This window comes from Diabrotica undecimpunctata, chromosome 5 (assembly GCF_040954645.1).
Source record: "Diabrotica undecimpunctata isolate CICGRU chromosome 5, icDiaUnde3, whole genome shotgun sequence".
NCBI classification, from domain to species: Eukaryota; Metazoa; Arthropoda; class Insecta; order Coleoptera; family Chrysomelidae; genus Diabrotica; species Diabrotica undecimpunctata.
This window is the reverse complement of record NC_092807.1, coordinates 97,292,947-97,317,564: the sequence shown is the minus strand read 5'-3', so window position 1 is coordinate 97,317,564 and position 24,618 is coordinate 97,292,947. Positions and strand designations below refer to the sequence as shown.

At 33.5% G+C, this 24,618-nt stretch overlaps 1 protein-coding gene across 1 annotated transcript; it reads right to left on the bottom strand.

Moving 5' to 3' along the window:
• Positions 1-3,939: 3,939 nt before the first annotated feature.
• Positions 3,940-24,480, bottom strand: LOC140440704 (venom protease-like). Its single transcript, XM_072531066.1, has 7 exons — positions 24,302-24,480; positions 17,740-17,934; positions 12,088-12,173; positions 11,682-11,791; positions 10,234-10,451; positions 7,121-7,332; positions 3,940-4,272 (listed from the first exon to the last, which is right to left on the bottom strand). The coding sequence occupies exons 1-7, from the start codon at positions 24,357-24,359 to the stop codon at positions 4,072-4,074; spliced, it is 1,080 nt and encodes a 359-aa protein (XP_072387167.1). The 5' UTR covers positions 24,360-24,480; the 3' UTR covers positions 3,940-4,071.
• Between the last annotated feature and the right edge of the window lie 138 nt (positions 24,481-24,618).

Below are 24,618 nucleotides of genomic sequence, written 5' to 3'. Positions count from 1 at the left end.
AATTGGAGGAAGTTTGTATATGAAACAGGTAGTTGAGGGTGAAAAATTACTATGGTGGTAAAAATTCATAAAAACCTAGCAGAATACTGTGGTATATCATATTTAATTTTTTTGGAATATTGGATCTTCCATTCGAGATCAGGAGGCCTATTCCCGAGGCAAATCGGATTCTGCAAAGAAAAGAGCACAATTGACGCAATTTTGAATGTAATTGAGACATTGCACAATATTGGTGAATAACAGGGAGACTGGAATGAAGTAACTACAAAAATGTGAAATAAAAGGGGTACGTACATGGATCTCCGGGACAAACACAACACAAAAAGGTTCTTAAGCTAGTTGAATCGGACGCCGCTTACAAGAATCTTCCTGCCGGATGGAAAGGTAAGCTTTTCCTTTCTGAATTTTAATAAATGTTATTTTTTCCTTTAAAAGTTCTGGGGTTGGAACTGGACTCAAATTCACTGCAACACAAACAAATGCATCTCACACTGATGATCTGGAACAAACAAAATGAGGGTGGAAGCTGGGCACTGGGACGCAATCTTTGAAACTTGGCTTCTTAAAATCTCAAGCGCAATGGAACCACAGGAGGCCTATTCCCGAGGCAAATCGGATTCTGCAAAGAGAAGAGCACAATTGACGCAATTTTGAATGTAATCGAGACATTGCACAATATTGGCGACAAACAGTGCTCGGCGGCTCTGCTGCTCTTGTAACAATTATTTTGCCTACCTCATTGGGATCATTGTAGGGGGTTGAAAATTCGGGATAGAAATTATTGTGGTGGAGACAGGGTAAGCAAAACAAACCGGAAAGTTTGCGAACGGTTACTCAGGGTTTTTTTGGAGAGCTGGGCCGTAGATCAGTGAATAACAGGGGGACTGGAATGAAGTAACTACAAAAATGTGAAATAAAAATATACTTACATGGATCTCCGGGACAAACACAACACAAAAAGGTTCTTAAGCTAGTTGAATCGGACGCCGCTTACAAGAATCTTCCTGCTGGATGGAAAGGTAAGCTTTTCATTTCTGAATTTCACTAAATGTTATTTTTTCCTTTAAAAGTTCTGGGGTTGGAACTGGACTCAAATTCACTGCAACACAAACAGATGCATCTCACACTGATGATCTGGGACAAACAAAATGAGGGTGGAAGCTGGGAACTGGGACGCAATCTTTGAAACTTGGCTTCTTAAAAACTCAAGCGCAATGGAACCATGTGGGTATCTTTTAAAGTTGTTGGAAACGTCGTTCTTCAAATCCCTTAGGTGAGAGACGGCATGAAAACAAAATAGTGACTACTCTTGCAAAAAATGACACATTACACTCGAGTATAATTCACCCTTTTACCAACAAATTTGCCAATTTTTTAAGACGACCCACGCTGCGTGTTATCTCTTCAAAAACTCTTCCAAACCTGAATTCACTTCTACCTGACGCTCTGTCGTATCAGTTTCCCTCTCCCCCTCTACGTCTAAGTCTACGTCTAAGTCAAAGGGACTAGCCAATCTATTTCTATGGAATTTTGTTCAAACACGCGTTTTCAATTCAACCTTGATCATTCCTAGCTTTTAAAATTGCAGAACTAACACGTACCAATATAACCATATGTTTATTACGCCATTTAATTCTTTCTTGTGGAATATAAATAAAGACATACGAAATTTTATACATGGCTCAGGGACGTACCAAAAAATTTTTATACCTTAAATATTCGATAGTTATAAGGAATTTATACATGCTGCACTCTTTGATGTTAAAAATGCATTTAACACTCTGCAGTGGAAAGAGGTGATGCAAGTATTGGAAGCGAGGAATTGTCCTAACTATCAAGATCATGGTTGGGAAGGGCACGCTCGTTGACGTAAAGACTGGAGTTCCACAGGGATCACTCTTACGTCCGACGCTATGTAACCTGGCATATGACGGGCTACGAATATCTAGAAGGAATAACCCCCTTTGCTTTTGCTGTGATAATCTTGCTGAGCAACGTCGTGAAGGACTTGATGTCAGATCACCGACTAGAACTCGCAGCAGAGAAGAGTGAAGCCATCATTTTAAAGGATAAACGGAAAAGACAAGGGATATACTCAAATCTGCAGTGGTACAGATAACATCAAAAAATGCGTCAAATATCTGGAAGTAACACTACACCAATATGGCGGATGGGGGAGCATATACTGGTGGTAGCCCAAAGGGCAGCGAAGAGTAAGGGTGCGATGAGGAAGATAATACCTAACATCGCAGAACCCGAATCCGAAAGGAAGACATACAAGGTGTTGTACAATCAATCATCCTTTACGAGGTACTAGTCTGGAGCGAGGTGGTAGATTTACCCACCTACAAATGGCTCATGATACGAGTAGACAGAACAAGCCTGTTACATGCTCCTATAGGAATGTATCTGTGGAGGCCTTGTGGATTATCACGGGTTGTGATTCTCTGTATATGTTAGCAGTAGAAAGGAGACATATCTATGAAAGAAGAGAGCATTTAGCTACTGAATGGACTGTGGTCACAGACTGGATTACTTTTTGAGGCAAGTGCTCACAGGATATGGGTGTTTTAGGGCATATCTTCACAGGTTCAGAAAGACAGATACAGATAAATGCCTATACTGTGAATACTCTGACATGGTTACTCACACAAAGCTGGAGTCTAATAGATGGACAGTGATGAAAAACAGAATCTATAGAGAAATAGGTATGAACCCTATTTATAAAACGTATGAGAGAGATGATCGTAAATATGACAGGAAGTAAGGAGGGATGAAATATTGTACATAATTACATCCGAACAGTAATTAAAACAAAGAGAAATACCAGCCAAATCAACAACAGAGATAAGATCTAGATAAGAGAAGGTAGTACGTTGAAAGTGTCGTCAGCCTCACAGAGTGGTTTTTAGTTGGTAGGTAGGATAACAGGAAAACATCCGTTTTTAGGACCTCCTTCTTGGGGAAATGGGTTTGGATATACTCCTCTACCCTAAATCCAACACACGCCAGCCATACTTAGAGATGGGTTAACTTGGTACGGTTTTTAACAATTTCCACCAAAAAAAAAGGTTTAGGGGTGAAAAATTGGTGAAGAATATGCCATAGAAAAAAAGTGTTTTATTGAATTCTGTTAGCCTAAGCCTTAAGTTAGCACAATCGCTCCCCCTTGTGCACCCTGTAGGGGTGCAAAATTTTTAGGGTGGTAATAAGCTAGTGACAAATTAGAAGAAAAAATAAGACATATATAAGAATAGAGCTAGAAAATATAAGGTTGAATATAATCCAAATACATTGACATATAGAATGAACAGAAGAAAGAAAAATTAAAGGGTTCCATGATCGATTACAAAATAAAACCGTCAAGATAAAATAAACAAATTCACATCTAATTATAAGGTGGGATAAAGATTTAGGAGTAGGAAGAGATATCGACTCTTGTTTTTACCGTATTAACTAAATGTACATGTAGGCCAAAACTTAGGTAAAAAGATGGAGTAGATATGAGGAAAAGTTGATGCGACAAATTTTCAATGATTTTCAACGGCCTTATCTATCATATAGGTGATAATTTAATAGTTCAGAATGTTGGACTATGTTCAGAAAAAATAGATATGTAAGTTCTCTTATTGTACTTTCTTAGACTATTATGACAGGTTTTAAGAACGCAGAGAATAAGAAATGTAAAATAAGGTGTAAATGTAAAATTTTACAGATACAAGAACTGAGATACGCCAAAGAAGAAAACCTTAGTGGGTTGAATATGTAATGACGAAGAAAGATGAGCTATGGTGAAAAGTATTATCGTAAATTCTAAAAGCAGTAACGAAAAGAGAAAGACCTTCATCATACTTGAAACAAAGAAATTAATTTAGCTATTAAGGAGTGAACTGTTAGAAGGAGTATTTGGAGGGAGAAGAGGACATGGAAACTGGAATACTGTCTGCATGCACATGTTTTTAATACTTTTTTTCTTCACACAATTAGTAAGTAAAATTTTAATAACAATAATTTATTTGTACAAAATATTATATCAAAATAATTTTAAAAATAATGCCACTCTGGTGTGATTTACGGATGTGCCATTTTGTATTCCTTGGGCCACACAATACTCTCAATCCAGTCGACGTAATAAGAAACCCTCGTGTATATGGATGGACTTCTAGTGATACCGCATGCTTTACCAAACGATGTGATTCCAACTATTCTAAAACCTTTTCCATTACTATATTTGTAGTTATTTTTGACTTGAAGAGGTCCTCCCGAATCTCCCTAAAAACATAAAATACTTTAGATAAATAAAACTAACGGTTAATATATTTACGAAAGTAAGAACAAAATGTGAAGAAAGGAAGAATGCCTTTTTACAATACAACTTTTTTTTATACTTTTTTTATACAACTTTTTACAATACAATTTTAGAATACAACCAACACAACGGTATACAAACACTACAAACGAATCAGAAATGAAAGAAGTAGATCAGATAAATAAATAAAAAGGTAACACTGACAGAGCTTGTCAAAACAGATGAAACACGACTTTTACAGAACACAAAAAGGAAATATGGAGAATAATCAGAGGAAAATGAAAAGAGATGAACGAGCCAATAAAAATATTCAGAAACAATTCCTATTGGCTAAAGGTGACGATAATAAACAACAAACACAAGAAGTGACGACAAAAGAAGAATTATTTATTGAGAAGGAAGAGGTAAAGAAAGTATTAAGAAAATTGCAAAACAATTATTAAAACTAATCCAAAAAATAATAGAACAAAAAAGAATACCACAAAAATGGAGATCAGGCATCATAAAACCTCTTTAAAAAGTAAGACATATCAGACTCGGAAAATTGTTGAGGAATTAAATAACCCTTCTGTACACGGGTGATACTTTAATACACGTAAGAACGGGTCTGAAGTCTGAGCGACCCAAAAATTAAACTTCGAATTTTTATGTTTAATTTTGTAACAAAAGGTTTGCGTTGCATATATTAGAACTACTACTACAGGCAACTTACATACATTAAAAGAAAATGAACTTCTATTATAATTTCTAAAACTAAAAATATAAAAGAAATTACGTACTATAATCTGGCCGATGTTTAAAAAACACCTTGTATATAACTTATTCAGACATTTTATAAATGTATATGCGACAAACAGGTACGGTATGTTCCAAGCAAATAAATTTTTTACAATAGTGACACATGTATTGAGTTTTCCGATCTCTACAAAAAGCACAACGCCCCCTTTTATTTTGCAATTCCGCAGGTGCTTGTACTGGTCCAACACCACTGAGTTTAGCAGCAAACTCTCTTATATCTCGTGCCAAATGAGGAGATTGAGCTCTTTTTTTTATATTGACACTTACTAACAGAATACCTAGTTCTTTTAAAAAAATCTTCTTCTTTTGCTTGGTTTTAGATCCAGTTTGTTAGTTCTCTGTATCACAAGTGCATTTATTGCAGCGACATCAAGCAATCCATAAAAGATGACCATGGGTCAACACCAATATCGTCATATCTTTGGTAAATACAAACATAGTTGATTTTGGCGGTCTATTGTTCAATAAAAATTCGGTTGGAATATGCCTTTTGTTTTTTCGTAGGGTGCCTATTGTCAGTAAGTTTTGTGCGACATCAATTGATGTAAACCAATTTTGTCTATTGTGATATTCCGATTGGATTTGGAGATTGGTTTGCAATGCTGCCCAACCACATCGTAGGCTGCAGAACTGATAGAATATGGACCTGGTGGTTGTGTACCGGCATTGATTTCTAATTTATAAGTATAGAAAGTGCGAGAATCCACCAAAGAATATACCTTCAGACCGTATCGGTTCGGTTTGTTTGAAAGGTATGTTCTAAAACTACAGCGACCTCTAAAGCCTAAAAGAATCTCGTCGATAGTAAAATATTGGCCAATGGTATAATATTTTTGAAAATTTTCAACTACATCCTCGAATTCTACTCTAACTGCTGCAAGAAGTTTGTCCACTTCTTTCCGTTCGTCCCTTGTACGAATATCATCTAGGCGTAAGCACTTCATAAGAAATTTAAATCTGCGGAAAGCCATCGTTGCCGGAAATATGTCAATGCCCGTACCATTTTTTTCCCAAAACTCAAAAATTGAAGCTATACCTCCACGGTAAACTCCAGCTAAGTAAAGCAGGCCAATCAGAGCTTTTAGTTCACATATATTTGTTAGCCTTGCATCGGAACTGTCTTTATATCTCACAGACACACGCACGTTATATACATTAGTACATTCAACAATACGTTTTATAATTTTGTCATTAAAAAACAGTTTCCAGCATTCTTTTTCAGTTTTGTGATGATATTTTCTCGTCTAGCTCTAACATTTCGTGATCCGCATATCTTATTCCATTTCACTCCATCTTTGGTATTGTAATAAAGGTGTTGGTTTGACTCACCTTCTTGTAAGTTTAGTTCGGTATCTGATAAATCGAATTCAGACTCTGAGTTATGATTACCATCTTCATTTTCTAATTTTCTAACAATAGACTCATCGGAATCTGAATCTTTATAATTTTCTTCCTCATCGGTTGCAACTTCCTCGTAGCGACATTGCAAATGTTTTACCTCTCCCTCGTGTAAATACATTGTTTTGCTAAGCTCTAAAAACAATGCTCTGCAAATTTTGTTTCGTACTTTTATAAAAACGATTCAATAATAAAAAAAAGTAAAAACTAAAAAAGGATATCATCAAATGGAGGCATTGAAAAACAGACTTATGTCTACATACAAAGAAGAAGAAAAAGAAAAATATATTTATAAGGTAAAATTTTATATATAAATCATAGGAAGCTGATAAAAAATTGTGATATATACATATGCCCTATTTCTTATATTTGTAAAAATAAAAATCAATAACGACAAAAATACTTATTGGTTTAAAAATTTAACATAATAATAAATTTGAGATTATTAGAGAATAAATGTAGAATTAGGACATGTACAAATTACAAAACAAATTTATGGCATTACAGAAGTAAAAAGTTTTTGGAATAATATTCTAAAGATTTTTAACCTGTCTTAAAATATTTTATTATCACAAAACGTCTTTTATTATTATTAGAGGTATACAAAGTACTTACTTCACATGTATCTACTCCTATTTCTCCTCCAGCACAGATCATCGTATCACCATCAACGCCCTGTGGTAGGACCGACTTTTTTACGTCGTTATATAATCTATTGCATTTGTCTGTATCCACTTCATTTAAACGAACTTTAAGCAAAAAGCTGCTTTGCTCTTCAGCAAATCCTACTTTACCCCATCCAGAAGCAGTCATATTATCATATGAATCTAAAATGAAAAATACTCTATATATACCTTTAAGCGAATTGCAGCCTCTTACGGAGACGTATCACTAGAAGTCAGCGTATTCTCTGAAGTAATTGCTTACTTAATCGTAGAACGATTCAAATAACAAGAACAAACGAGGTAACAGATTGTTTTAAGAAAAAAATCCAACATCTTGGCAGGGGCTGCCAGGCGTTTGTGGGTACTGATTATAAAGAACGCCATGACTCAGTAGGAAAGATTATCCACCTAGAAGTAGCTGACAAACTGGGACTTCTCCAAACCCACCATCTTCCTTACTATCAATACGTCCCTAACATAATACTTAAAAATGACAACTACAAGCTATACTGGGACTGCACTATGCTCACGACCAACCAGTGGCACATAATAGACCGAATCTCATACTAGTTTATAAACTTATCAGGCAAACAACACTTGATTTGATCGCCAAGTATAGAGATCTAGAAATACAAATCAGGAGACAATGGAGAATGGTAAGTACCCAGACAGTACCTATTATTCTATCTACTACTGGTGTTATTTCCAAAAACCTCCTAGCGAACATAAAACAGCTGGGTCTAAATGAACATCTTTATAAGACCATGCAGAAATCTGTACTCCTGGTGACGTCCAGATGTGCACGAAAATTTTTGGGAGATACTTCAACCTACCAAGTCACCTATGGCTCGATAACACGGAACGATCCTTTCGATACCCTAGGTATCTGGGATGAGGGAATTTTACCCCTAGAGGGAGAGTGAGTCGTATGGCTAAATCTGGATGTACTCACAATAATTTAAAAAATTCGACACCAGCCGAATCCTGAACAAAAATTGCCTTCGTTTAAACGAAGACACAAAATTAGGCTTCATACTAAGATACGAGTGACCTCCAAATTAGGATAAATTTTAATACGAGGGGCCTCCATATTAGGATAAAGGTTGCCTTTAAATTAAAAAAAAAACTGGGCTACAATGGCCTCCGAATTAGAAGGAATTTGGATTTTTAAAGGGACCATAATTACATAAAAAATACCAAATTAAACATATTTATAAAAGAATATAGTAGATACCAAAATAATAGTCTTATCCTGAAAAAAAGGCTTGGAAAAACATGTAGGAAAAAAGAGTTATGTGTCTTTCATACACAGGCAAACATGCTTGGGCAACATATTGTTTGTGAATTTGACGGAAAATATTAGCACTCTTGGGCTTTCTTAACGATACCCTATACCCCATATTTTTAAACAAAAGCCATAACCGCCAAGTTAGTCAAAACAGTTAGCTGAGTCGTCGAAGTAAATAGAATTTTCCATGACCTAATTGATAATTTTTGGTACTTCAGGAAAACCTTTAAAGGCATAATATAGAATAAACAGACTTTAATGGCAATTCATGATAGTACTAAAGCGGTAACTTATAATAAAAATATCTATTAAAGGTTGCTGAACATATTTAACAGTTGTTTTATTAGGAACTATTAGCGGCCTTAAATAATTTCTTGGTAAATATTTACAAAAATTAAATTTATATATAAAGTGTTTTTATAAAATTTAGTTAAAAAATTATATAGTTATAGCTATATTATATAGTTATAAAAATTAGCCAAAATATAACAATCGGTTTTCTGACACGTAGCAGTCTTCTTAGCTACAAATTGACATGTTGTATTGAGGAAATTAAAATAGGGGATACTATGGACTCCAAAAACAATTCCACTTGGAAATATCCCAAGAAAAACTAAAATTATTGATGTTGCATTTCCATAAATACTTGTATGGTAGAAAGTTTCTTCTTCGCACGGATCACGCAGCTCTAAAATGGCTCCTACAATTCCGCAATGCAGAGGGCCAGATGGCAAGATGGTTAGAACGATTACGAGAAAATGATTACGAGATCGAACACAGGCCTGGAAGAGTTCATTTAAATGCTGATGCCCGTTCGAGACGGCCGCGCAGTGCAAATTGTAATCACTGTCTTAAATTAGAAGAACGACTTTGCCCCGTGAGACTCAATGGCAGCCTCAACAGCTACAAGACGCTCAAGCAGATGATCCATGTATAAAAAGAGTATTGGATTTTATGCGTCGAAGTGAAAGACCTTCTTGCCAAAACATTAGTGCAGACCTTTTAGGAGTTAAGGTTAGTTGATAAGATATTTTCGTGCTGTAAACTTATAACTAAATATATTTATATAACTTAGAACCGCTCGTTTTATTTAAAAACGGTACAATAGTAATCATATGGTCTAGAATATCTAGTAACCTTCAAACATTTCTATAGTTCTCACTATATTCTAAATTCTGTGGTCATGCCGCTAAAAGAAGAAAAAAAAATAATTGACAACATTTAAACTTAAAAAAAATTAAAATTTTATAAGTATTATATTTGGCCAACCCTGTAAAAATACCTTAGAAATAATTAATTTATAAATGATAATTAACAAAAAATTAATTAAAAAATTATTTAGACAATTATCATACCATAAATTACAAACTGTTGTTAAATCGCCTTTGACTATATGGATCAAAGTTTGATACCGGAGCAAGCAATACATGTCTAATTATTAGGATAAAGCTTATAAGACTCGATGAAGAAAAAGAAGTAAATAAAACTCATGCTCCTTTGCCGGACAATCTAAGAGATTTATTAGTCTCGAACACGCCAACTCCGGATGAAAGTTAAAATTACCAAATATCTAAATATATTATTTTAACAATATATAACAAAGATATACTAAGAGGAGCAGTTTAATCCGTTGCAAACAATCTGTTTGGAGAAGTAAAAAGGTTAAATAGAAAACGTTAGTACAATAATTCAATTAAAACTCTACCAGAAAATATCTAATAAGATCAAAAAACAAAATATTCAAGGAAGAGCAATGGAAAAAAAACATTACGTACCATATATCTTCTTCACCGTTTGTAAACAGGCTATTCCTACATATTCCGTTAAAACAACATTTCGATCCAATTGAAGTAGAGCAATGTCGTGATATTTTGAAGAAAATGAGTAATTTGGATGCGCAATTGCTCTAATTATTTGGAAATCCTGGGGTTCTGCGTCGTCTTCATCTGTGGAAATATCCAGATCACCCAGATGGACCCATTTGGCTTCACCACTGTAAGCAGTTTAACAGAAATCGATAAAACAAAATAACTTAAAATGATTGTATACAATATTAAATACAAGAAGTTTTCTGTATTACATTGTCACATTTTTGTACTAGAATATGTTATGTGATTCTGCGCATTACATGCTAAAAAGTATGGTTTTTATGTTGGCACATGTACTGTTAACCTCAATGTTTTACTTTTTTTAACAATAACTTAAGCTCATTTTTCCCATAGATATATAATACAAATTTTTTCTTAGTTTTACCTTTGTTATTTTATATAAGATATATTATAATATTATGATGGATAAGAAAATTCTATTATTATCCGCTGCTTCTATTGTAACATTTCTTCCTATTCAAAGCAAGAAAAAACGCAAGAAAAAATTTTAGAGAAAAATAACAAGAAACTTTTTCTTCAAATGACACAAATTCTTAAAATATTTCCAGAGCAAAAAGGTGATTTTTGGAATTTGTTTAAAAAATTGTTTAAAGATTTTTTGCCCAAAACTTTCCCCAACACCCTTTATATTTGTTTAAAGGGAATATTTTTTAACAACAATCCGCAAAGAAACTGAATTAAAAACATTTTTAGAAAACGATTTCACAACATGAACTATTTATTATTTTGATCAACTATATGTATTCCTATATGAATGATGAGATGTTACGTACTTTCTGTGCTGTTCTACGGAATGGAGTCATAGACGTTGAAAAAGATTGATACCAAAAAATTAGAGGCATTTGAACTGTGGATGTATCGCAGAATCCTGAGAATATCATTGACCGAGAGAGTCACAAATGTCGAGGTCTTGAGAAGAATGAATAAAGAAAAGGAAGTCATATTTACTATCAAAAAACGAAAACTGCAATACTTGGGACACATTACAAGAGGCGAAAGATGAACTGCTTCGAATAATTATGCAAGGGAAAATAGCAGGAAAAAGGTCCATAGGAAGAAGACGAAACTCCTGGCTAAAGAATCTACGGGAATGGTATAGCTGTAGCAGCAACGAATTGTTTCGGTCAGCAGTTTGGAAAATTCGTATAGCCCTGATGATCGCCAACCTTCGGAACGAACATGGCACTTGGAGAAGAAGAAGATATGTATTCCACGTTATTGTTTGCATTGTTTCAAATTGTGAGTCATGCTAAATATAATAAGGATAAGTATAACGATGTTGCAAAAATTTAAACAAATCTGTCCTAAACAATAAAATAAACGAAGTAACTTACTAGTCAGTTGACTGAAGACAATGGGCTGCAGTTAAGACAAAATTATAACTGATCAACGAACCACCACATAACCGTTGTTTATCCCCTTCTGGCCCAAATCCTATAAGCGCCTAAAATATTTAAAGTAAACAAAAAATTAATGTGGGTGAATATCTCAAAAAGATAGTCAAGTACATGCAAAATACTCTTCCCAGAATTGCTTTTATCTCTTATCAGCTATCGCAATACTATTCTTGTAATATTTACCCCTACGCTGATATAAGTGTTACTGAATGCTTTATTTACAAGACAGCAATCAAAAATTAAAAGAAGATATGCTATTTTAATGGCGTACGCACCGACAAAAGTCGACAGTCCCTTTAATAGCTGAATATCTTAAATTTTAGTTCACTTGGAGTATACCTACCATATGTGGAAATTGTTTTGGAAGTGACTTAGTGCCACCTACTGCAGCTAAAACAAACTCTGCTGGTGGGTAGTATTCCGCACATTCTGAAATAAAAAAAAATGGCAAAAAGCTTTTTGAACTATTTTATTATGAAAAATTATTCGAACTGTCGTTGGTAGAGTATAACAGTGATGTTAACCCTTTCTTTACGGTTTGGGGAAAAGTGCCACTTTTCCCAGTGACATATATAATATACGTTCTCCAGTGAAAACGTTTTTAATACCATGCCGTTTGTATACGGCATAAAATTCTTTTTTGCACCTCTGCCAGCTCTATTGCCGCATCTATCCGGCATTGTTACAGTCCCATCAGCACCAATCCCGTATTGGTACGTTCGAACATGCATTGTGATGAACCTACTGCCGTATTGATACGGCAGCTTCTGATACACGGCATTTCGATAACTGCCGGGTATGTCGGGTTTTTGGTCTATTTTTAGCATGCGTCTTGTACCGCAAATATCACGTTAGCACGGACTACGCAGTATTCTGCTGTTACTGTTGCAGTACAAATGTATTGTGAAATTTCAAGCAAATGTCTGATTCGAGAAAAAGACGGCGCGTATGCGATACAGATGGTTTGTGTGGACTAACGCAAAAAGAATATGACGATATACTGGCATGCTTGGATTCCGATGAAGAGCCTTTTGTAGAAAGTGAAAGCGATTATGTACCAGATAGCGATGATTCGGAAGAGGAGGAGATTGTTACTATTATTTATGGGAATGATGAAGCTATTTCTGAAAATGAATGAGTTTGATGACACAAATTTAGGTGCCCATTTAGAAAATATTGAGAATCCTGTCAGGGAAATAAATTGTTTTTTTTTTTCTTTCGAAATCCAGGTACCGTTAATTTAATTATACATGAAACAAATGATTTTGCTGCAGCGGAAGTTTGCAAAAATAAAAAGATTTCTTGGTCGACACTTAAAGAAAATGAATTTTTTACATTTATGTGCGAAACGTTTTTCGTCTAGTAGGTAGACATTTTCCTAATATTGTCCCCAACAACAAAGTTCGTAGATGCAATGTTTGCTCAACAACAAAGACTCAAGCAAAGAAACGGCGCGAATCAAGGTACATGTGTCGGGAATTTGACGTGCGTCTCTGCGCACATCCTTGCTTTGGCATTTACCATACCCAAGAACAATTCTAATGACTACTTTCGTATTTCATATTTAGTTTATAGTTAGTTATTAAAAATACTTTCGTTTTATATTTTTTTGAACATTAAAGAGAAAATCCTGAGAACGGTGGCACTGTGTCAGGTCTGGTAAGCATTTTTTTTTAACTTCGTTTGAATGAATTCGCAAAATGCGTTAAAATTATTTTTATATTGTTTTAACATAGAAAGTGTGAAAGGAGAACAACAAAATTTGTATATTCAGCTTCATCAAGATAAGCTACTTCATGACTTATATGAAATAAAGCTAGTTAAAACAATTCATGAAACGGGTTTAGCAGCTGATAAAAAACGGTAATTTGGAACATACTTCAAGTACAGAATAAATAGCTCAAGAATCTCGTTTTTCACGTACTGCTGTTTGCATTATACATAGAAAATTTTATGCCTACAAAATACACTTGATAAAGAAAGTAAAAGAGGATGGCTGTGTGGACCACCGTAGCTTAATGGCAAGATTTTATCACCACCGACATTTTCATTTCTAAAATTGATAGCTGTTCACCGTGCTTCGGAATGCACGAAAAGCCGTCGGCCTTTCTGGGCTAGTGTGAATCGACACCAGCTAGAAACAATCAAAAATGAGCTCTCTGCAAAGATACCATTCCTCTTCTTTTTACTTAGCTTTTCCTTTTTCAGGTGTCACTGTTCCTAACTCTTTTTCGCCACTCATTTCTTTCCATCGTGTTTTCTTTAGCTAACCGTTTTATCTCAAGTCCTCTGCCTCACAGTCTTTCCATCTTTTTTTTGGTTTTCTTCTACCTTTCCTTTTATCAACTTCCAAGAGCTCTACATTTCGTCCCACATAGTCTTCATTTCTACTTCTATCCTGATCAAACCATTGCAGTCTTTGTTCTTAAATCTTTTTTTAGACTGTAGTCATCCCGGCCTTTTCACTAATCAATTCGGTCCTGATCCTATCTTTTCTAGTTGGACCTAACATCCACCATAATATTTTCATATTAGCTTCATCTATCTTCTTTTTCTGAATCTTCTTTACAGGCTGCACTTCACCACCGTACACCCACACAGGTCTCACCACACTCTTGTATACCTTTCATTTAAGATTTTCCTCGATTTTTAGATTGAAAAGTACCTAGCTCATTTTCTTCCAATTAAATCAACCAGCTTGTATCCTACGGGCAATTTGTCGTTCTAGTATTCCATTTTCAAGGTATTTAAATTCTCTTACTCGTTCTAGTTTTTCTCCAAGCAATTCTATGTCCTCGACCATTCCTTTTCATAACAACCAGATACACTCTGTTTTTGACGTGCTAACTTTAAGTCTTCCTTTTTCAATTGCCCTTCTTTAACCCTCTAACTTCTCCTCCAACATTTCTTTGCTCACCTTTACTAACACAATATCATCAGCAACGAGCATTAACTAACTCCCCCTCTCATACCTGCTTTATCAGTACATCCATAAGAAGATTGGACAAATTGCAACATAATTGCAGCCAATGGTATTGCCCGAAATTGAGCATTGGCTGTCGTGCAAGCTCCAATGGCAGAGCGCTATGGAGCACTTGACCTACTTAATTTCATATAAGTATAGGTGCACGACGGCCAAAAATTCGTTCTGTTCTGAACAGGGTTCCGCAGAACCGGCCTTCTTGGCATTAGAGACCTTCTGGTTGATTTAGTTCCCAGAAACTCTGCTTTTTATTGCACCTAACCGCTATCCTTTTATTTCAGAATTTTTCAGAAGTTCTCTAGCGAGACTTAGTCTAATTTATATTTAAATTGTATTTATTTCAGCTTTTTAGACTTAGGATATTTCTCGTGAAAGATTTTATTTCGAATTAAATCGTATTTTCGACTTAGTACGATTTAATATTTTTCCTCTATTTTCAGGGTATTTTCAACAAAAGAAATTTTGGTAAGATATTTATTTCTAATTTAATAACTTAAGATAATTTGAATTATTTGGTTATTTTTTTCAGGATTTTTCTAAGTTCTTAAACGAACTTCTTATTTGATTCATTTTGTATTTTCAGGGAATTTTAACTTGAAATAATTTCGTTATTATTGCTGTTTTATTTTTCTCTTTCGGATTATTTTTCATACACGAATTTAGAATAATTTTTCATGTTTATTTATTTGGTATTTTTAGACAAATTTAGACTTTAGAGGGTAATTTTGTAAAATTATTTCTCTTTCAGACTCTCTAAGCTCCCGAACGGAACTTTATTGACTTTGAAATATTTTGAGACCAAAAATAACTTTAACAGAATAATTTTACTAATATTTTATTTCTCTTTTATGGACTTTGAAATGTTTCTAGTATTTTATTTTTCTTTATTGACTTTGAAATATTTTTGGTATAAAAATAACTTGAAATATTTTCTAACATTTTATGTTCCTTTTGGACTTTGAAATCTTTTGGTATAAAAATAACTTACTAAATTAAATATTTTTCTATATTTTAGGTCTCATCGACTTCGATAGTCGAAAATTTCCAATAACTTGCTTTGTGTTGATATTTCGTTACATGTGTTTGTTGATTCGTCCCGAAGTCACCACGACGACGGTGACATCGTCATTATTACATTGATATTATCACATTTTTGACGAAATCGACTTAGTAGAAATTTCATGTTTTTTCGAAATTTTTGAGATTTTCACTTTTTTTCATTTTAATTTTTTGCATTAATTAGTCTCAGGTGTGATAACTAATAACTTTCTCTTACAGATTCTTAGTTCTAAGACTAATTAACACTTTATTTGCAGATTCTTAGTTTTAGTAAACATTTATTTGCATGTCTTTAAAAAAGGATTTCCCTCTAGCTTTGTGAGCATATACGGACTATATGTCCACGGACCGTGACCCTTACCTGCTCCGGTCCATTCAGCTATGGATAGTGCGACTGGATCACTTTCCCTCATTCCCGAGGTTTCAGGCCAGCGACACAGATAGGTACTAAGTCACGTGATATTATTTAATAATTAAGTTAAATTTACTTTGATCAGATAAAAGGCATATATCGAGAACAGTTTAATTTAATCTTGCCCAAGTACTTTCGATCCCTAGATCATCTTCAGGGACATTTCGTCAATTGCTGCCTATCCGACAAGAACAAAATGTCATAAACATATAAATGTACATCACACTACACTACAAAAGGACAAACAAACACTTTTACAAAACAAAACAAAATTATCGAAGAAAAGCTACATTGCGTGCAGAAGCCGGAGACAGAATGATCATTCTGTCTCCACGCAATGTAGCTTTTCTTTAATAATTTTAAAGTGTTTGTTTGTCCTTTTGTAGTGTAGTGTGATATACAATTATATGTTTATGACATTTTGTTCTTATCGGATAGGCCGCAATTGACGAAATGTCCCTGAAGATGATCTAGGGATCGAAATACTTGGGCAAGATTAAATTAAACTGTGCTCGTTATATGCCTTTTATCTGATCAATGTTCATTTATTCGAGCATTCAACCTTATATTTATTTAAGTTAAATTTATTTATAGTACCATAATAAAAGCAATAGTTATAGAACCATTTCTGCTTCATTTAAAGAACTAAGATGACGAATAGTGCATGAATCTAGTCTAGTAAACACTGAAAGGCTTTAAAACATTCGTCGTAATTTTAAACTGCGACTTTGTAATTGTATGAACGTTGGTATATGTATATGATTCTGATATCTAAATTCTCCAGCGACATACCCATTAAATGATGTGCCACATATAATATGTTCCCTATTAAAAATTAAAAGATTTGTGGTACTGACAGGAATGGTGTAGATAAATGGTGTAGATATCTAAATCATTAATAAAAGATGTCCCTTTATAACATAAATCGACCTTTTAGTATTTTTACAAAATCCAATCAATATTGCCAACTACCAAAGTTTGAAGATTACAGAAGTAGTAACCACTTGCCTGCACTAAGATTAAAGGTTGCAGTCCCTTAGTATATACATAAAAGTGAAACTATAACAGATACTTGTCAAAATCACTATGTGATATACACTGACGCAAGCAAATCATCACATGGTGTTGGTGCAGCTCCTCTAGCACCAAGTATGTTGGGTCAATGAATAAGTAATATGATTGCTTGAAAAATTTCAGTTCGACGCAAAAAACTGTTATAAAGTAATTAAATTTTTACAACTTGGTTGTCTGGCTGTCGACCACAGAGTAAAGAACAAACGGAAAGACGGTATAAGATTCAATATTTAATTGCAGGGCATCTGCAAGCCGCTTAGGTATACGTATTTCAACCTCTTTAGGTCTCATCAGAACGACATATATGCAGTTGCTCCGAATCAAAACAAAATCTCTCCCGTCATGGGACAATAATTATAAAAATAATTATTCTTATATAATAATAAAATAATAAAATAATTATAAAAGAATTCCTAATGTTGTTAAAATATATAAATTTGTCAATAAACTTTTGTAAACAAACTTACTTTTTACACTTATTGACGATGGATTCTCATCTTGTTCAACAGGGGAACTTGTTGGTAAAGACTCAGGACAACAAATGTAAAGTTCGGGTTCTTCCTCCTGGCAAAAATTAATATCGCTCTTTGTCAGAAAACTAAAAACTTCGCTGCAAGCACTTATTGGCTGACAAGTACCCTGTAGGCCTCCAATAGAACACTCTGAAACAAAAACAAAATAAATAATTATTTTTAAAATTAGCTAATGAAACAGCTCTTTAACATTTTAAGGGTATATATATATATATATATATATATATATATATATATATATATATATATATATATATATATATATATATATATATATATATATATATATATATATATATATATATATATATGTATATAAGGTATGTCACGACGAGCTTACACTACCTATATATCGGAAGCCACTCTCGGTTATACCGGAAGCGAAGAGCAACTTTGTTATTTTAAATGGAACACTCTGTATATTATTTCACTTTTAAATTTTGCATAAAATTCGAGATAAACTTTGTGTAAAGCACCATACGTCAACACCATATTTTTTCAAAAGTTTTTACAGATAGATACAAATTTCTACAATAAATTTACAATCATAAAGTCTTATAAACTTTTAAACACAAAAAATAGGTGTTCAATCACAAATTAATTCCTTAATTTGTAATCTCACATTATTCTTAACTTCTTAACATTTTATAGTTTCACCGTGTATAATTCAAACTTTGTAAAAATGATATCGAGTAATATTTTAATAATTATTATATAATATATATAATAAGTCCATTCACCTGTTAATGAATTGTCGAATAATATATTTTTTTTAATTGAACTTCCTAAGTGTTGCAATGATGGCCTAGATTAAATTGTAATGTAAGCTAATAGTTCAAAGTTGGTTAGTATCATAGAAGCAATAACCTCTGTGCTGAGATATGAATTATTTGGGAGATTGTAAATTGGGGATTTGAGCTCATGTGAGTACAGTCTATTATAGAGAGTTACCTTAACATCATCATATAGTGTAATTTGTAGTAGCTGTTAATAAAATCAACATTTTTCTCCACAACTTTAACTTTTTATTGTATTAATCATCGTCGATCGAGAGGAGCGGACAAAGGGGCATTATAAAACTATTCGGACCTCATAACTACGTTCGAATCTGTCCCTTGGTCCTTCGACAAAATAACATCAAAAGGGCATTAATATAGAATTAATATAAATTAAGTATAGAATTAAACAAAGGAGAGTTGGCATGTTCACCAATGGGAATCATTAATATGAATACTCAGCCAAACTGTATCTAAAATCAATTATATGATAGAACTACTAATACCACTTGCAATATAATAGAATACACGATAAAGGAAGCCAGTTGATTGAAAATGAGCACACCAAACCTCTGGTTAGTCATTCCACCATACGCTATAAATTTAGCCATAATGTGCAATGGTTCTCGATCTGAACATATAATAAATCAAACGAGTTTTATAAACCTGTCACCAAAATGCGTTGCTCAGACTCGAAACATAACATTACTCACATCCAGTAAAGAATTGGAAACAGCAATTGGAAGTTATTTAAAGAGTCCCGTCAGTCCCATTGAAGAGCTTATACAGAGGCCAATCATAAAGCAAAATAACATTCCCAGACATAATCTAGATATTCGGGGAGATGAGTTTCCAAATATTGTACTTGAGGCAGAGCAATTTGACCAAGATATATCCGAACACCCATGGAAAATTATTGCTAACCATCAGTGGATTCCTCATTTAACCACGGGACTAGTCACTGTATTCATTGTTATGTTGATTGTCATTATATGGAAGGTAGTTAGATATTTTCGAAACTCCAAGAGAGCCAGAAAACAACGGCATCAAGGTTCTTGCATCCAACCTCATCCAGCGCCTCGAACACATACTTTATCACAATCAAATTTAAGTAACACTTTAAAGAAAGACCGTCCTAAATCAGTTTCACTTAATGAGCTTACATTTGAATTAGATAGTCTAGCTGAATCATAAATGCTAAATATTCAAGTTATAGGTAGCACTGCTCGGGTGAGATAATAATTTAAAAACCGAGTGAATTAGTGTTATGATTATTTTTATATTATTATTTTATATTTTATATGTGTTTAAATATTTTCTGTTGGTAATATGTTTCGTTATATAGTGGCCAATATGTTCAATCAGAAATTAATCCCTTAATTTGTAATCTCACATTATTCTTAACTTCTTAATATTTTATAGTTTCACCGTGTATAATTCAAACTTTGTGAAAATGATATCGAGTAATATTTTAATAATTAAAGTCCATTCACCTGTTAATGAATTGTCGAATAATATATTTTTTCTAATTGAACTTCCTAATTGTTGCAATGATGGCCTAGATTAAATTTTAATGTAAGCTAATAGTTCAAAGTTTGTTAGTATCATAGAAGCAATAACCTGTGTGCTCAGGTATGAATTATTTGTGAGATTATAAATTGGGGATTTGAGCTCATGTGAGCACAGTCTATTATAGAGAGTTACCTTAACATCATCATATAGTGTAATTTGTAGTAGCTGTCAATAAAATCAACATTTTTTTTCCACAACTTTAAATTTTTATTGTATTAATCATCGTCGATCGAGAAAAGCGGACAAAGGGGCATTATAAAACGATTCGGACCTCATAACTACGTTCGAATCTTTCCATAGGTAACGTTCTTTCAGGAATTTATATCGAAATCGAATTGATAAGTATATGGTATTTTCAAATAATGAGACATTTCTTTTAATTTCAAACTATGGAAGTCAATAATGTTACGCTCCTTAAAAATAACATTATTCAACACCCACTTGTTTACAATACTTAATACAATGATAATTATAAACTTCAAAACTTAAAATACTGCTGTTCTCTAACTGTCAGCAACATATATGTGGACAGATTCGATTGTAGTTATAAGGATCGAATTGTTTTGTAATGCCCCTTTGTCCGATTCTTCTCGATCGACGATGATAAATACAATAAAATGTTGAGTAAAAATTATAGTTTTATTGACAGATACTAATAATTATACTATAGATGTTGGTTAGGTAACTATCTATAACAGACTGCGCTCAAATGAGCTCAAATCCCCAATTTATAATCTCACAAATAATGTATACCTCAGCGTAGAGCTTAATGCTGCTATCAAGAGAATAATTTATGATTGAAAATATTGGTCACTATATAAAAGAAAGAGACGATCAATAGAAAATATCTAAACAGATATAAACTAATAATAATATAACAATAATCATAACACTAATTTACTCGGTTTTTGAATTATTATCCCACCCGAGCAGTGCTACCTATAACTTGATTATTTAGAATTTATGATTCAGCTAAACTATCTAATTCAAATCTAAGCTCATTAAGTGAAACTGGTCTAGGAAGGGCTTTCTCTAAAGTTTTACCTAAATTTGGTTGTGATACCGTATGTCTGCGAGACGCTGGATGAGGTTGGATGCAAGAACCTTTATGCCTTTGTTTAATTCTTACACCTTCCTTTATCTTCATATGTCACTTCAAAATAGTTCAAAAGTTATTGTAATCTACTGCAAGTAGATTCCTTGGGACCAACAAAGAGCGCACAACACCACCTCTCCTTTTTCTTGGTTTGTGTCTCTTTAAAATTTCTTCTCTAATTGTAGCAGTCTCGCATATGCTTGCTGTTTTGAGTCCTTTAATAGGCTTGCATTAGAATTGAAGGGTATTTTAACTTAAAATTTTCCTTGGTCATCCCCTTTTACGGTTATTTTATAATATTCTTCACACTCTTTTTCTTCTACTGAAAGAGTATTGCTTTGATCTACTTCTTCTCCCAGTATTTTTTTATTTCTTCATCCATCTGTCGTCTAGATATCATGCTGAGTACTTGTAGATTAGGGATATTCTCTTACTGTGCTATCCCTGACATTATCCAATCCAATTCTGTATTTTGGGCGAGAAAACCATTCTTTGTTCGATCTACTCCGTCCAGTAATATCAAACTATATTCTTTGGCTCCTTATAGAATATCTATGGAACCTGTTTCCAGAGAACATAAAATATGCAGGAGAGGCCTTAATTAACCAACTTGGTAAACTAATACTAGAAGTATGTGATGCCAAGAATGGAATAAGTTGATTATAATTCCTATACACAAAAAGGGAGATAGAACTGAATGCGCAAAATATCGAGGAATATCCTTATTAGAGGTAATATATAAAGTGATCGCCATACTAATTAAAAAACGATTGGAAATATATATAAAGAAGAATCTAGAAGAATACCAGGGAGGATTTCGGAAAGGAAGATCAAAAACCGATCAAATTTTTATGCTAAAACAAATCCTGATTAATTGCTATGAATACAACATTTCAGCACAAGTACTTTTCATTGATTACAAAGCCGCTTACGATATAATAGACAGAAACAAATTAATAGAAACGTTAAAAAAATTCCAAGTGCCAAAAAAAAATAGTTAGATTGGTAAAAATGACAATTAGACAAACCATTTGTGCTGTGAAATGCAACGGTACAGTCTCAGAAGAATTTGAAGTGAAAAAAGGTGTTCGCCAAGGAGACCCGTTGTCTACATTGCTATTTAATATAGTTCTAGAAAAAATTGTAAGGGTTAGTGGGATAAATAGGTCAGGAACTATTTTATACAAGAAGCACCAATGCTTAGCATACGCTGATAATGTGGTTCTCATTGCAAGAAATGGAAAAGAACTATCAAATATAACAAAAAAAACTGAATCGGGAAAGCTCTTAAATGGGACTGAAAAAAAGAAATAAACACCAGGGGTTTCTTAAAATTGGATGTGGAGGATAGATCAGTTGTAGAATTCGAGAAGGTGGATGAATATATGTACTTAGGTACTCTTATTGATCAGACATATAAGGAAGAAACTGAAATCCACCTGAGACTGACCACGAGCAACAGGTGTGCTGGAGCCATGAGCAAAATAATTAATTCCAAAGATATATGTATCTCGTAATACAAAAATAAGAGTATACAAAACTAGAATTAGACCCACAATGCTATACGCTGCCGAGACATAGACTATCAACAAAACCATACAAAACACATTGGAAGCATGGGAAAGAAAGTTACTTCGCAGAATGTTTGGTGGAAAAGTAGTAGAGGGAGAATGGAGAAGACGAACTAATGCAGAAGTGTACCATTTGTATGCTAACCCCACAATAACAAAAGTGGAGAAAAAACGTAGACTAGAATGGCTCGGTCATCTAGAAAGAATGCAAGGTAATAGACTAGTCAAGAACATTGCTTGGAGAGTACCTGAGTGCAAAAGAAAGAGAGGAAGACCGAGAAAGAAATGGAGAGATGTAGTGATGGAAGATGTCAGAGAGATGGGAATCAGAGATTGGAAGCTGTTAGCTAAGAATAGAAAACGATGGAAATTATCCATCCAGCAATGGGCCTAAAAGGCCTGTTAACGCTGTACATACATACATATAAAAAATCAAATTTTGCATGAAAGGAAACCGCCATAAGATAAGGCACAAATCGGCGCAGCTACCCAATAGCCTATCAAAAGATGACCTGCCGCACTGCTTTTCACAGTGGAAGGTTTGCATGGGGCGATGTAAAGATAGTATAGTATTTAGTTATTAACATGATACATGTGATCACACTATAGGACGTTAAACATAGTATCGTCTATTTGTAGTAAAATTTTATTTGCCAATATTTGCAATTACAGCTATTATACGTTGTTGTTAAAAACGTAAAGTTAATTTCTATTTAGGGCATGCCTAATCTTCCATTCAAAACAATATACAATGATGAGTGCCTTAAGAACCGATAAAATAACGCAAAAGATAGAAAACATAATACGTTGTGAAATAAAAAGAGATGAAAGTAGTAGAGGTGGGAAATTATCGATAGAAACCTCTAATTTACATTACATTACACTAGGACTATCGATAGTTTCCCACCTTTAGACGTTAGCTTATGAGCTAGTTGACTTCAGTCATAATATTACAAGTATGACGTCGAACATTAACATTTTTTAAATTTCGCATAAAGTAAAAACTGATTGAAGACAATAAAGCAAATGTAAGTAAACAGTTTAATTAGTAGTAATTTGATAATTAATTCTGTGTTGACGAATACAGAATAACAAGCTATAATAATTCTGTATTGAGAAGAGTGTATGCTACGTCTCAAATCACAGTTTATTATTGATCAATACTTTAATTTTGGATAAAAAAATACATTTAAACTGTCTTTACTTAAATTACGTGATACGTATTACTATGACTGAAGTCAACCAGCTCATAAGCTAACGTCTGAAGGTGGGAACCTTTCGATAGATCTAATGTAGTGTAAAGTAAATTATAGGTTTATGTCGATAATTTCTCACCTCTACTACTTTCATCTCTTTTTATTTCACAACGTATTATGTTTTCTATCTTTTGCGTTATTTTGCCGGTTCTTAAGGCACTCATCCCTGTATTTATTTCAAAACGCAACTGATTCTCGAAATAAAATAAAAATAACATAACCTACCTTGGTCAGCTGCATGTAACTTTGCAATAAAAGTGAAAATAATAAAGATCACAAACATAGTATGCACTGTATTTAAAAAACTAAGTAGTTATCTTCGACAATCTTATAATAACAATAGCTATCTACGTCAGATTTAATAGTACTAGTATTTTCCAATACGAGATTGCGCAAATTATGAATAAGTCTAACTGTAGATATAAAGCGTTGCCTTAATAAACAGGTTCCAGTATTATAAATACCTTGACAAAATTTAAACATCATCAAAATTTTTAAATATTCGTATTTACGAATAAAATATTCGTAAACGATGATTACTT